The sequence below is a fragment of the Meles meles genome, chromosome 3, assembly GCF_922984935.1.
Source record: "Meles meles chromosome 3, mMelMel3.1 paternal haplotype, whole genome shotgun sequence".
Taxonomy (NCBI): Eukaryota; Metazoa; Chordata; class Mammalia; order Carnivora; family Mustelidae; genus Meles; species Meles meles.
In genome coordinates this window covers 117,224,624-117,240,040 of record NC_060068.1, presented here as the reverse complement: position 1 = coordinate 117,240,040, position 15,417 = coordinate 117,224,624, and the positions used below count along the sequence as shown (strand labels likewise).

Here is a 15,417-nt window from a genome sequence, read left to right as displayed (position 1 = left end):
ATTCTCTTCAAATTAGGAATAGTTTCATTAGAAAATAACCCAAAAGAAAGGAAAGGTCTAGACCATCCCTCAAAGACCTTTCCAGCCAATGTGATTCATTCTTTGATGTTAATGAAATGAAGAATTTTGAGCAGAGGAAGCTTGTCTGTTTCAGGTCCCTGGGCGCTGTTGAGTCTGTGAACCTGAGGGTCTTGTGGTTGGGTAATAACGATATCCTTTGTCACACATCAATTCCTCAGCTGTGAGGATCTTTGTCCCCCTGGCAAGCATGGTCCACAGTGTGAGCAAAGATGCCCCTGCCAAAATGGAGGAGTTTGTCATCATGTCACTGGAGAATGCTCTTGTCCTTCCGGCTGGCTGGTAAGCTCCCTTCCTCCCCTCCCAAAGTCACCTGTTTCACGATGCTCAAGTGAAAATGCACATGGAGGACTTTAGCACAAAGGAAAGTTACCCTGATGGTTATAGATTGCAAAATTGGAGATAGCTGACCTTTTTCAAAGCTGGTGTCCTTCAGTCAATCTTCAGGCAGAAGGTGATTAAATCTTGACATGCTCTAAGTGTCCTCATGGAAAACATGATGTTCCAAACCTTGGCAATAAAGTGGAATCACAACAAAGTGAGTCAAATTAATTTTTTGGTTTCTCCTTACACATAAATGTTGTTTTATGCTGTGCTGTACTGTAATCTATGAAGAGTATGATGGCATTATGTCTAAAAAACCAATGTACATACCAAAATAATTACTGTAGTAATATCAGAGATCACTAATCACAGATCACCACAATGAACATAATAATAATGAATTCTTTTTTCAAATATCAACAAGAGTTACCAAAATACGACACAGATACACTAAAGGAATACATGTTGTTAGAAAATGGTGACAGTGGACATGCTGGATTCAGGATTGTCACAGACCTTCAATTTGTTTAAAGAATAAGAAACAATATATCTGTGAAGCACGGTAAAGCAAAGCAGAATAAAATGAAATATGTCTATAACTGTCTTTATAATTAAGTTCCATGGGTCATTGTTGTCCTTTGAAATCATTAGTCTCAAAGGAATAGGTCATATATGAAAAAATTATCTGGTCATGTGCATTTGGAGACACATTGAGGCAAACCCAGTTACCAAGTATTACAGAGTTTCTCAAAGCCTTCAGCATGAAAATCCAAGAGGAGCTGTCACTTACCACATTTCCCAAACTTGGACCATGTCACACTTTCCTCATGTAGTATGTCATAGCCTTGGTGTTATGTGACGCACTCAGTGTCAAAGCTGATTTGCTAATCAGATTTCTCTGAAACCTGGGAATGGTGCTGATCCTTACTGGCATTGGTTTGTGCGTACATCTGCTTGAAGGCACGAGAACGAATGACCAATGACGATTTCCTTCATTAACAAACAAAATTTAAGAAATTTCACTATTATCTGCTATTTCCAGGAGCTGTAGTGAAGCTGAGTTCCCAAATCCAGTGATGACCCTTCTGTTCTCATACTGCTTGATTAAGCCAAAACATACGACCCCGTTGCTCATCCATTTCCCTCCTTCATAATATTTCCGTGCCTCTGCTAACCCTCTACCTCTGTTACTGAAGATCTCTTTTTCCTAACCTCCTTCTTCTACATACTGATTTATTACAGTATTTCCTGGGTTTCAGTCTTATTCTTCTTCTCTTTTCTCCCTATAAATCTCTGGAACTCTCACCCAGTTCATGCCTTTAACAGTCATCCTGTGATTTTTCTAAATCTTGACCTTCTCTCACCTGAGTCCAGACACATATTTGTCACTGTCCTATTAGACCCCCAACCTAGATGACCTGTACACATAAAGCCACAATCTGATGGGGCTCCACCCAAACTGGAGCCTTAGGAGCCAAGTCTGGGATGGAATGGGTCTGCTAATGTCCTTGTGGTAGTCCTGAAGCAAAGGAGAATAGGAGTCCACTTCCTGGTAAGAATCATGGGAAGAAAGGGATCACGCAAGGTGTGAGGGCCATGGAAAAAAGTGGAAAAGAAATACCAGACCCAAGGTGAGAGTTAGAGAGGTAAGCAGGTGAGACAAGGTCTGGTTCTAGAAGCAGAGCCTGGAGAAACTCCATGAGGGAATGGAGTCAGAGTGAGGGGGCCTTTTATTGAGTGCCTGAGATAGGCGGACAAGGGAGCTCTTGAGGAGTGTAAACCCAGCAAAGTCAGTGTTAATAGAAACAAACTTGTGACACACCCAGGCCTTTCTTAAGGCTACTCCTTTTTGGATTTTTAAAAGTCTTAGTTAAAACCAGCATTTCTTTCTTAGTTGCTCAAGGTAGAAATACTAAATTATATTTGACTCCTTCTGTTCTTCATTTGTTGTGGGCACTCTTTTGCCATGTTAGCCATTGTTTGGTCCTTGGCAAGGGAAGGTTTTTGTTGGGGCAGCAGAGTGTCCAGAGAGCTCTGTGTTTGGATGAAGAGCTGTAAGCATTCTTAGTACTGGTGTACAGACATTGTCGGTAGAGTTGTCTCATCTTGAGACCAAAGCGTTCTTCTTGATTGGGGTGGTTATGATGCAGGATAGTGGCAATCACAGGCTCAGACAGTGAGTCCCAGTAACTGGGTGGATGGACCCATCAGCCCACTGGGGCCTCCTCTCTACCGCTTTCTCTATACTCCGGGCCCCCCACCTGGACAGAAGTTTCTTACTGAATGCTTCGGGTCATTTCTCAATCTGCATAGCTTAGCTCCTAACTTATACTTCTCTCTACAACATTTTATTTGTGCTGTCTTTCTAGGTGCTTTTCTAAGATGAATATATATTCCTTTTACACATACACATGTGTGTATTTCAACTCAGGAGAGGAATGTCTCATTTAAAGCTATTTGTTCACATTAATCTTTATTCATAAACAGTATTTCCATAGCATTTCTGAAGCTGATGTGGGACCCTTACAAATGCGGCCAGACTCAGTACCTGAGAGAATGAGAACTTTGACCAGAACACCAGCTTATTGCAAACTGACTCTTGGCACACTATTTTTTCAGGCATGTTGATAGTTGTGCTAGAATGGAGGGATTAGAGCTATTTTTGCATTTATCCCCCACCACCACATTGTGAACAAATTAAAGGTTTTGACCTTATCGTTGATTCTCAGAGCTTAGCTCTGTGCCTGACACATAGATGATTCTCAGTGAGGCATTGGTCTGAATCATCTCTCAAAGGCTTTTTTGGTTCCAAGAGTCTGTGGAAGAACTTTCCCTGTTTGTAGATAGCTAAAAACCACCAGAGGAGACTTAATTAGCACACCAACTGCCTTTGTGGGTAGCCAGGAGTTAGAGGAAATGTATTTTCTTACGCTATCCAGAATAAACATTTACAAAACCATCTGGTGTTCACTAGCCTCCAATTTCAGAGTGCCCACAGTCTGCCTTTTTTTAGGGAGAAGGAGGACAAAGCAACAGCTTGCAACAGTTAAAAAAAAAAAAAAACCGTTTAAAAATCCCTGTTATTTGGGATATGTTGTTTGTGCTAACAATAACTCCAATAAACAGATGATAAGCTACAAGCCCAAGTTATATAGCCAAGTGAAGTAGAAAATCATAGTATTTCATTGACCTATTGGTACTTATTCCTATAAACATAGGATTGGAATAAATATAATGATAGCGCATGACAAGATGGACAGCTTCTAGGGTGAGGAGACATGTCCAAGTTACTCTCTGATTTTTCTTCCCAGGAAATAAGCTTTCCTATTGATCTTGGCCCAGCAATGTTTGTTCAACCTGCTGAAAATAAAAGTGTTTTTCTTCTGAAATAATATGTCTGGGTTCATTCTTACAGGACAACTGTCTTAGGTGATGTTACTGTTAATTCAGGTACACAAAATTTCCATCTCATGCTCCATTATACCTTAAGACATAAAACCACTGATAATGTATATTTTCTTTAGAACATATGGTAAAGCATTTGGATATTTCATTTGCACCAGATGTTGCTGTTTCTGTAATGGATGCTCGATAAGTATTGTTGACTTATTATACATGTAAGGACACACGGAAGAACGGTTAGGAGGATTTATAAATTCCTGAGGTTACCATAATAATTTCATGTAACTTTATCTTAACCTTCAGTTTTTTAATATGGGTGTTTCTTAAGATTATTCTGCCATCTTCAAATGTATCTTGAGTTTTGGCCTCCTATGTAAATAAGTTCATTTGAAATTTCGAAAATTTTAAAGACAATGAACAGAGCGCGTGTGTTCTAAAATCCCCTTCATCTAATTCTCTTGCAGCCCTGTTCCCCTACACCTTCCTTCCTTTCTGTTTCCTCTCTTCTTTCCCTCCTCCTTTGGCTCTTCCCTGGCTGGAGGCCCATGTAATTTTCCGAGTCTCTCTGAATGCAGGGCACAGTGTGTGGTCAGCCTTGCCCCGAGGGTCGCTTCGGAAAGAACTGTTCACAAGAATGTCAGTGCCATAACGGAGGGACGTGTGATGCTGCCACAGGCCAATGTCATTGCAGTCCAGGATACACAGGGGAACGGTAAGGGATAGTCTCATCTTTCTCTGACTGCTCGTAATGGCGTGAAAGGAAAGCTCGAAGAGCCCAGGGAACACCTCTGTGACTATTCTATAGCATTCCAGAGATATCTATAAAGTATCAGTGCATTGGATATATTATTTCCCAACTCAGTGTGTAGAAAGTGAGCCATAGGGGTGCCTGGGTGGCTCAGTGGGTTAAAGCCTCTGCCTTTGGCTCAGGTCATGGTTCCAGGGTCCTGGGATCGAGCCTACATCAGGCTCTCTGCTCAGCAGGGAGCCTACTTCCCCCTTTCTCTCTCTGCCTCCCTCTCTTTCTACCTGTGATCTCTGTCTATAAAATAAACAAATAAAAAATCTTTAAAAAAAGATGTTTGAAAAAAAAAAGAAAGTGAGCCATAGACGATAGTGAATTGAAGATATAGAGGAAACATTCAAAACATAGATTAAAAAGTATCAGCTATCCAGAATCTATGGTGAGTATGTCAGGTTCAACAGTCGAGCGATTGGACAGCCACTTCAAAGATCAAAATACATTTTAAACATTTTTTGGTAGATTTATTTCAAAATTGGACGTGTACCTGGTTGTCTTTAGCAAGTATGTGGGGCATAGAGTTATGGTCTTATGACTCAGTATTCCATTAAGAATATCAGTTATTTTCCTGGGCGGCGTGACTGCGGAAGATCCGATGGGATTGCTAGTGCTCTCCAGTCCCACGTGAAATAAGAGCAAATGTGTGGCTGTACTCGTGTGTCTCTTCCAGACACTGACATATTTCATATTAGATAATAGGGTGTTACCCTAGATGGTTTTGCTCATGTTGCGCCTTCTAATTTGCTCTTTCATGTCTTACATCCTGAAAGACCAGCTAACCAGGCTTAGTGGATGTGTGTGTAAAATTAGAGAAAAAAGTTTGGAGAGGTAGGGGACTATGCTGGCTCAAAACAAAGATTTTTGAAACCTGTGTCCTTTGACACATCCTTATTGCTAATACTCAAATAATAATTTTACTCTCTTCTGGAGTTGAATCAAGATTGAATAAGTACATTAAAGCAGTTAGAGCAGTGTGGAAGCTTACAAACATTAGTTCTTATTATAGTTGAGTAATTTCCCTGAACCGTGTAAATACCAGCGATTATCAATTTGAATGATGTCTAGGAAATGAATAAAAATTAGCTATCATTATTTTTTAGTGAGATCTGTGACCTAAGTATTTCTTCAACCTTCCTCCGTCCTTTTTTTTTTCTTTCCAAAGTTCTGATCTTTTTTTTTTTTTAACTTTTACTAAGATACTGTAGCATGGTTTCCCCCCACCCCCGCCACCTCTCAACTTAGAATTTCTTGTTAACTTTATCTCTAATTTGTATTTTTTGGAAAAATGTCATTTCTGTTTCTAATTGGCTACTTCAAGATAAAGAAAAACTTGATCCTGAGTGTTTTTTATTTAGCCTCTCCACCAAAATTTTTAATTAATTCTGATGTTATGTTTAGCAAACACCAGTTATTTCATCATTTATCAAAAAAGGTACTTGTCTCTGCTTTTCAGTATTATAATGATTATTTCCTTTCTTGAAATGATTGCATTAATTTAAGCTTCTAAATCAGTGAGGACGAATAGAGGTCAAAGCAGAAACTCCTATCTTAATTTTATTGAAAATGGCTTCAGTGTAGTTTCATGTTTGTTACTGGTTTTTAGTGAACTTCTTGTTAAGTGTTTTTTTTAATCCCTGTTTTTTTTAAGAACTTCTCTTAGTAGTATTTGTTTAACTTCATTAAGACTTTTCATCTTTTGTTAATCTAGTTATGTATTTTACCTTTAATTTTTGGATGTTATAAATTATCACAGCACCCTTCAGAGCTTGGTCTTTGTAATATATTTTTAAAATATTGTATTTATTTATTTGAGAGAGAGAGAAAGAGAGGGAGGTCAGTGGGAGAAACAGACTCCCTGCTGAGCAGGGAGTCCAATGTGGGACTCAATCCTGAGACTCCAGGATCATGACCTGAGTCAAAGGCAGTCACCTAACCAACTGAGTCACTGAGGCACCCCATGTAATATGTTATAGGACTTCTTAGAAAGTTTTTGTGACCTACATCTTGGCTTACGGTTGTGTTTTAGATAGATGTTTTTAGATGAGTTCTGAACTTACTATCTTATTCAGAATCCCAAATAATACTTTTGTCTAATATCTTAGGGCCCTAAAAAATTAAATACAGTTGACCTTTGAAAAACTCAGTGCTTTGGGACACTGACCCCTCATGCAGTCAAAAATCATATGTAACTTTGGGGGGCACCTGTGTGGCTCAGTGCGTTAAAAATCATATGTAACTTTGGGCTCCCCCAAAACTTTACTACTAATAGCCTACTATTTAGGAAGCCTCACTGATAATATAAACAGTCAATTTACACGTATTTTGTATGTTATATGTGTTATATATTGTATTCTTACAATGAAGTGAGCTAGAGAAAAGAAAATGTTAAGAGAATCACAAGGAAGAGAAAATATATTTCCAGTACTGTATGTATGAAGAAAAAAATCTGTAAGTGGACATGTACTTCCCAAACCGTGTTACTCAAGGATCAGCTGTCTAATTTTTTTTCTTGTCCCCTCACAGTTTAAGGCTCAACTTTGAGGCAACACAGAAACAACAAACATATTGGGCGAGCTTAGGGGCGCCTGGGTGGCTCAGTGGGTTAAAGCCTCTGCCTTCAGCTCAGGTCGTGATCCCAGGGTCCTGGGATCGAGCCCCGCGTCAGGCTCTCTGCTCCTCGGGGAGCCTGCTTCCTCCTCTCTCTCTGCCTGCCTCTCTGCCTAGTTGTGATTTCTCTCTGTCAAATAAATTTAAAAAAATATATAGAATGCAGGGAAGGGGAGTAACAGCTGATTTCCAGGTGAATTTTAGATTAAGGCAAAGAGGGCAAGGAGCCAAAGAAAGACAAGGGAAAGTGAAGAGGGAACTTCTCCTTGAGTTGTTGTTCTGATAACTTTTGTTTTGCCAGTGAACTGATGATGTGATTTCTGTTTTCAATTATACCATCTCCATCTGGGTTCTAGACACACACACACACACTGACAACATGCACATTTGTCACTATGGTAGGGAAAAATGAGTAGCTATGGGGCAGTTTGTGGCAAGAGGTGTGGTGAAGGCAGCTTTGAGGGCCTGGGGTCTTGGCATTTCCCTGTTTTGAGAAGTCAGCAGAACTTGATCCCCGAGGTTAAACCAGAGTTCTGCTGCCGGAAGGAGCAGGTACCACCACAGGCTGCCGCCAGCAAAGCCTTCCCAGGATGTGGGATGCCTTCCCAGGCAGAGTAAAGACAGAACAAACAAAACAGACACCTTGTAAGCAGGCAGAGCAGCCCAGGGGATGCCCACATAATAGTCTTGGGGGTTTGCGGAAAGGTTGGGGGGACATTGTGGTGGGAAAATGTACTGTGGCCTGGCCAGGCAAGAAGGAAGAGAGGATGATTTCCAGAGCCTCCCAGAAATTCCTCTGAAAGAGTTAAAAGAGTGTTCTCCACGCTGATTCCACGGAATTGCTCAGGCCTTTGGGGCCCATGCTCATAGCTAGTGTTCCCCAAGAGTGAGCCAGAGGGAGAGATCTGTGCCTCTGTCATGCTCCCTGTTCCAGCAAAGGTGGGACTGTCTGGCCACATCTGTGTTCCGTAGAACCTGCAAGTGAAGAAGGAAAGTGAGTCAAAGGAGGTAAAGTCAGAAATGACAGACAGGAATTGGGGGGACGTAGCATTGGTCTCCACTGGGAGAACTTTCCTGGGTCTAGGATTGTGGAAAAGTTGGCTGTTTTCCAGTGCTTTGTATATTTCCCCCAGAGCAGCACTTCCAGATGCTCAAAAGGCAAGCAACTGATCCATGATCCCAGGTTTAATGAGGAATACGATTCTTTCACACTAAATCATGGTTTGGCCCAATTATTCCAGGCACTCTGGGGAGGGACATGCTCAGAAGGACCAGGCAGGAAGGAGCTGCCACCCCTTATATATGCTAACTCACTTCCTTCTCCATCCATTTGTAATAAGATGTATCATAGTAGTCGAAATGATATTAAAACAAGCCTGTGAACCTCATAGGTTTGGGGAATTGGTGTCATATTTTATTATCTCTACTTAAAGCTTATCCATCTTTTTCCCAATTCCAGAGCATTATTCAAAAACAAAAATTTTTAAGAATAATAAATGAAAACAAATATATATACATTTTATATTTGAGATATATACATATATATTCATATATATGATAAATACATATGTATATATATAATTTTATATATAATGTATACACACACACACATATATACATATATTCTGAATTTCCTTATTTCCACTGTGGCTGATATTTTTTGCTCTATCTTTATCAGCCTCTCTGCCTTCACTTGTAAGAAAATCTGTTACCTCTTTTACTAATTCCTAGGATAGCTTTTTTGTTGTCGTTCTGCCTGGGACCACATAAACAACATTAAGGTATAAAATTCACGGAGAAATGATGCCCTTTTTGGATAAAGGGGCCAAAAAGGGAGATAAGTCTGTTTGACAGAGGCCTTTAAGTCCGCTAACCTGAAATCTATAAGCTACTTTATGATTGCTATTTTTTTCTTTTTTCTTTTTACTTATTTGAGAGAGAGTGGACATGTGCAAAGAGAGAGCATGAGCTGGAGGTGGAGGGCAGAGGGAGAAGGTGAGGGAGAAGCAGACTCCCCACTGAGCAGAGAGCCCAATGTGGGACTCAAACCCAGGACCCCCAGGATCATGACCTGAGCCAAAGGCAGATGCTTAACTGAGCCACCCAGGTGCCCCTGCTTTTATGTTTGAGATAGAAAAAGTCTACTGCTAGAACCATATCCTACTACCTTGGTTTGGTAGATGGAAGTAGACATAACTATTATAAACAGGGTTTTCTTACATGTGCAACTTTGGTGAAAAAGAAATGAGAATATGAACCAAGCTTTACACGGTGGCTACTTTAGTAAGGCAAATTCAAATGGCTTTTTGCCATTTATAATATGAACTAGTAGTAGGTTTTATTACAGGTTTGAAAAGTAAATATGGGTCAGGACCAGCTATTATGGATTTTGTTTTCCCAAAGAAAAGGAAGTCCCTGCCAAGATAGGATAAAATATACACACCGCTTCCATGTCATTTGGCAGCAGACGGTTTTCCAGGCTTCCGATCTATACTCGGTTCACCCACTTTTAGAGCTAAGCTTTTTACTAAGTTAAAATCGTGGATCCCAAAGCTTAACAATTGGATTTGTTTTCCCATGCATGCAAGAGAGAGAAAGCAATGTTATTTTACCTTGTTTATCTTTTCCTTTTGGTACTGAATCACAAGAAAATCTGGACAGACAGGCTGCAGAGTTCTTACCAGCCTTTAACAGAATCCATGACGAGGCCCAATTACTGCACCTCGGCATTTCTTTCCCTAAAGTTTACGTCCTTGAGGAATAAACTAAGTGACTTGGCTTATTAAGACTTCTTACAAGTTAAAAATAGAGTACCTTTTAAAAATACTCTGGTCTAAAAATAGGTATACTCCGGCGTAATTTTAAAGCACACGTCTGATTTTATGCTATATGGTAGGCGGTTACTTCAGAACTTTGCTAATGGTTAGTTGAGCAGTGGATTTGAAGATTTTGCCTTTTGACAAACACACTTAAAGATGTCTTAAGCATCGGGTGAAACCAAGTTTACAAGAGGCTCCTTTTCTTGTCTCTATCACATTAAGGATATGCTACAGCCTGGGTTGACCGCCAAAGAGTCAAAGAGCTGGGGTTGGAGGGCAGACGGAGACCTGATTTAGCTTCTACATTTAAGTAGAATCCAATCCAAACTTGATATTGTTACTAATCACACCCTATTATTAAAAATATGCCAAGCCTTGTGGAAAAGGTTTGCTTTTCAGCCTGTTTGCTCTTGCCTTCAGATATCCTTGAATTCATTATTATGCACTTGCTGCTTGTATGATTCTGATCTGAAAAAATGCAGTGCTGACCTACATTTCTGACCATGGGTCTGGCGTGACTTGAGAGCCACATGGGAAGTGTCTGCTGATTCCCACCCACAAAGTGTACCGTCCTTATGGCAGGCGCTCGGCTAGATGAGACCCCGTCTCCCTCTCCCTTGGCAGGAAGTGCTCCTTCTGTTGCAGGAGGCTCTGTGAAGTCACCTTGCCAGGTCAAAACGAAACTTGGCTGGCCTGACAACTGGTCACGCATTCTATGGAGTGATGATAATTTTCTCTTCTCCATCACCGTTCCTTCCAGCCACTTAGCTGCCTACATGATCCAGCTTATCCAGAGCCTGTCCTTCCTCTGGCACCAGAAATGACTCTAATGTCATTTTTTAAAAGATAAAGTGAATTTTTGAGACCTGATTTTTTTTTCCTTGCCATTTGTCAATCCTTCTAATAAACAGGGGATAGTAACCCCCTTAAAATTTTTTTTGTACTAGGAAACTCCACATGTCCATACAACCCCTGGCAAGAGTTCCCCAGGTGGAACTGAAGAAACCTGGTTGCAATAGATCTAAAGAGGACTTTGTTCATTAAATATATAACTTTCTAAATGAGGAGCAATTATTTCCATTCAGCTTTGAAAAAAAGCAGCCACGTGGCTAAGATTAAATATTAAAGCCACCATGAAAGCCAAGAGAATTAACATTGCTTGAAATTTGCTACAAAGTTTTCTCTTTGAAACAGGGAAAGCAGGCATTTTAATTTCCTCATCTGAGCAGTCACTCTTCTCTCTCTTCTGGTATCTCCTGGTAACTTTCCAGCATGTATATTCATGCATGTATGTATATCTTTAGCAAGCAAAACACTAGGTATAAAACAGGCTTCCTATGCCAAGTTCATGATTTTACTTTGTTTTTGTTTTTGTTTTGTTTGTTTATTCCTTTGAATAGGTCATGTGGCTATTACTACTACCTGTGGCCAGAGTAATGCAGCTTCCTGCTTTTATACCTATACTGGGGCCGTCACTAAAAACACAACAAATGCATAAAGCACCTTCAGTTTCTACTTTACGAAGCCTGTTGGAATCAACTGTGTGTTTGTACATGGCATTACATAATCTGTCTTCTGCTCCCACCCCCGCTTGGTAGGTGCCAGGACGAGTGTCCCGTTGGCACATATGGAGTTCGCTGTGCTGAGACCTGCCAGTGTGTCAACGGAGGGAAATGCTATCACGTGAGCGGCTCGTGCCTCTGCGAAGCAGGCTTTGCTGGTGAGCGCTGTGAGGCACGCCTATGTCCCGAAGGGCTCTACGGCATCAAATGTGACAAGCGGTGTCCCTGCCACTTGGACCACACTCACAGGTGAGGGTCAGCTACCTTGGAAGGATGTGCCCTATTAACATTTGAACGTCAGTGTCCACTCTTTGGAAGGATGGATTGCCAGAGAGATGCCCACCCTGAGACCTTTCTGCCCCTGGGTCATCCTTTGGAGGAACCACCAAGTACATGGACAACTTCTTTCTTTCGTGGGTGACGGTCCAAGTTAGAAACATTAAAACTGGCAGATGGTCATGTGTGGATATTAAGTTCTAGTCTCGATGAATGGCCATTGCCAAAAATTAAATTTGCTGGGGTTAGTAGAACATTGCCCTAAGAGAGGGATTCTGTGACATTCCCTCAGAAGCAAAGATGCAATGAGAGACATGAGTTAAGCCAATTTCATATGTGAAAATAGCACAAAAAAAGGATTCTCGCTGCAGCATCTCTGACTTGAGAGCACATCTGTGTAGTGAGGAAATATACCGGTGGAAGTTTTATAGAAGTGTTTCACATGTGGCTGTCATATGTCAAATATGTTTTCAGAATTGATTACTCTGACATAAAACTCACAGGGGTCTTTTAGCTCAAAAATCTCTTGAAGAATTTAAGAACAGGAAACTATGGTTCCCACCCACCCTGCTGTACCTTGTCTGCCCCTGAAAATACCTTTCCACCCCCTTTCTTCCTCTCCATCCCCCAAGGACCAGATACATATCACTTAGAATTCTGGGCCTCATTTGCAGACTGCTGGAAAAGTTGGGTCTGACAAAAATATGGTGCATTGTATAGCAGTTCAAATGTTACAAGAATTTCTTAATTGCATTCAGCACAGCTCTTACTTCATTTGTGCTTCTAAAAGGTAAACTTGTGGCCCTGTCAATTCTCAAATGCACAAAAGTTAAATGTAAACAGAAGCCCGTGGTTGGTCTCTTCTTTAAACCATTGCTAGGAACAAAAAAATGGACTTTGTACTATGAGAGGTTTTGTGTGTGTGTGCGCGCACACACATGTATGCATGTGCGTAAGCCCATGTGTGCATGCTTGGAATACATTTTACTGGGACATATCAAAGAAGTGAATTCTTAATGTATCTCAAGCAACTTTGCAAGCTGCTTTAATCAACTTTGGTTTTCTTCATTGGAAAATATTGCCACTCTTTATGTGACAAGGTTAAGTAAACATTTGGGGAGTGAAAATGAATCATCTCTGCAGGATTGTGTTTGTTTTTTTTAACTCTCCAGTGTTTAAGGAGCTGGCAGGATTAGGGATAAGTCATGAGTTTGGCTACCTTTCCTGCAAGTGTTTAAGGCTTGTCTCAGCAAAAGGTAAGCCTTGCGTAGTGACAGCTAAGAACTTCTTAATATCAGAGTGCTGTTTCATTGTATGAGCCTGACATCAAATAGATTAATAAACCTGCAGAAAGGAGCTGTGTTATGAAAGTATTAGGGGCACAGAGAGAATGTGGGTTTTGTTAGAATTAGGTACCATGTTCAATATTGGCAAGGGCCCCGTGGACAGTGACTTGACTGATACCAATACCTGATATATTTGACATAGGTCACATGTCCCTAAGCATGTATGCTTTACCAAAGAAGTATGGGAAATTATTTGGCAATCACATGGATCAAAGGAAAACTAAAATCTGTCTAATAATGTATAACAAATAATCAGATTAAAAACAATTAACCTAGGAAATGCTTGCCTGAAAGCTAGTTTTAAAAAGTAGCTTTTGGGGGCGCCTGGGTGGCTCAGTGGGTTAAGCCACTGCCTTCGGCTCAGGGCATGATCTCAGGGTCCTGGGATCGAGTCCCTCATGGGGCTCTCTGCTCAGCAGGGAGCCTGCTTCCCTCTCTCTCTCTCTGCCTGCCTCTCTATCTACTTGTGATCTCTCTCTATCAAATAAATAAATAAAATCTTTAAAAAAAAATAAAAAGTAGCTTTTGTAAATAAATGAATGAATAAATAAATATTTAAAAATTAAAAAATAAAAATTAGCTTTTGCAGATTTCTCTTAAAACTAGTTCAGTATTGATGAAATGACTCTGTCTTATTGAATTCATAATTGAAGCCATCCCCCTGGTTCTTATACCTTAAAGTACCCTAAACTTAAATGTGAAATTCCTAGAAACACAAGATTCCTTTGAACCAAAAGGCATAGAACTTTTGTATTTTTCTTAAAGATTTTATTTATTTAGTTGACAGAGACAAAGATCACAAGTAGGCAGAGAGGCAGGTGGCGGGGGTGGGGGGGAAGCAGGCTCCCTGCTGAGCAGAGAGCCTAATGTGTGGCTCAATCCCAGGACCCTGAGATCATGACCCGAGCCAAAGGCAGAACCTTAACCCACTGAGCCACCCAGGTGGCCCAAATCTTTGTTTTAATTGAAAATCCAGCTTGTTCATTTCACCATTTAATCAAGCAAGTGGAGCTTGCTATTATGTAACTCGTGATGTGTATTTACCCTAAAACTTTTCGTTTTAATGACTGAGATAACTTATGCAATGCAGACTATTAGTTTATATTGTCTTTGGGTTAATATTTAGTTATATGGGTGTACATATTGACAGATAATGGAACCACATATCTGGGTTAGTGATTTGTATCTGTTAGCTTTTGCTGCATTAAAACAAAACAAATTAAAACACCGCAGACAGTGGTATAAGTTGATTATTTATTAGCAGTTGGTTTTTTGCTTGACTGTTAGAGCTAACAGTCTAACCAGCTTGGTGGTTCTTCCGCTTTCCTCCCTGTATTCAGCTGGCGGACCAGCTAGAGGTAGAGTGGTTCTAGAATTCCTCTCACTTGTCCAGCATCTGGCTGGTCATGATGGGCACATGAGCCACATGTCTTTAGCAGCTAACATGTTAACCTGGGCTTCTTTTCAGGATGTCTGGCTCCCCAAAGCAGCAAGACACAGAGCAAAATGCCAACATGCAAACACGTTTCAAACCTTTGGCTATGTTGTGTTTGCTATCATCCCTGTGGACGAAGCAGGTCACACAACCAGCTATGGTTTCAAAACACTCCACCTTCTGATAGGAGAATTTGGAGCCATTTTTACTTTTACAATCTATCATAAGGTTGAAATGAATTTAAATATAATTATAAGTGACCCTCATGTCTTCGATCATAGTATTACTATCGACCCTAAAGACTTTCACTGTGATCTGTAATTTTCAGCCAAAAACTAACTCTTAGAGTGGAAATGGTTTTGAACAGCAAAATAAAATTGGAGATTTATTAAGATCCACATGGGAGGGGCACCTGGGTGGCTCAGTGGGTTAAAGCCTCTGCCTTTGGCTCAGGGCATGATCCCAGGGTCCTGGGGTCAAGCCCCACATCGGGCTCTCTGCTCAGCAGGGAGCCTGTTTCCCCCTCTCTCTCTCTGCCTGCCTGTCTGCATACTTGCGATCTCCGTCTGTCAAATAAATAAATAATATCTTCAAAAAAAAAAAAAAAAGATCCACATGGGAGATGTACCGTAGCTCTTGTTAATAAGGACATTTAATAGCTGTGGGCAATCAGGATGTGCCTATTTGCAAATGCCATGTAATTGTCATTACATTTGAGCATTAATAACACCTAAGGAAATGAACAAAAGGAAGTTCGATGACTTGT

At 40.6% G+C, this 15,417-nt stretch overlaps 1 protein-coding gene across 3 annotated transcripts in view; it reads left to right on the top strand.

Annotated features, from left to right (window-relative positions):
• Positions 1–15,417, top strand: part of MEGF10 (multiple EGF like domains 10) — a 212,602-nt gene that overhangs the window by 142,716 nt on the left and 54,469 nt on the right. For all 3 annotated transcript variants that reach the window (XM_046000699.1, XM_046000698.1, XM_046000697.1), the window contains 3 exons: positions 240–360; positions 4,380–4,516; positions 11,631–11,843. In XM_046000699.1, coding sequence (XP_045856655.1) covers positions 240–360; positions 4,380–4,516; positions 11,631–11,843 — 471 coding nt within the window. The remainder of the gene's footprint in view (positions 1–239; positions 361–4,379; positions 4,517–11,630; positions 11,844–15,417) is intronic.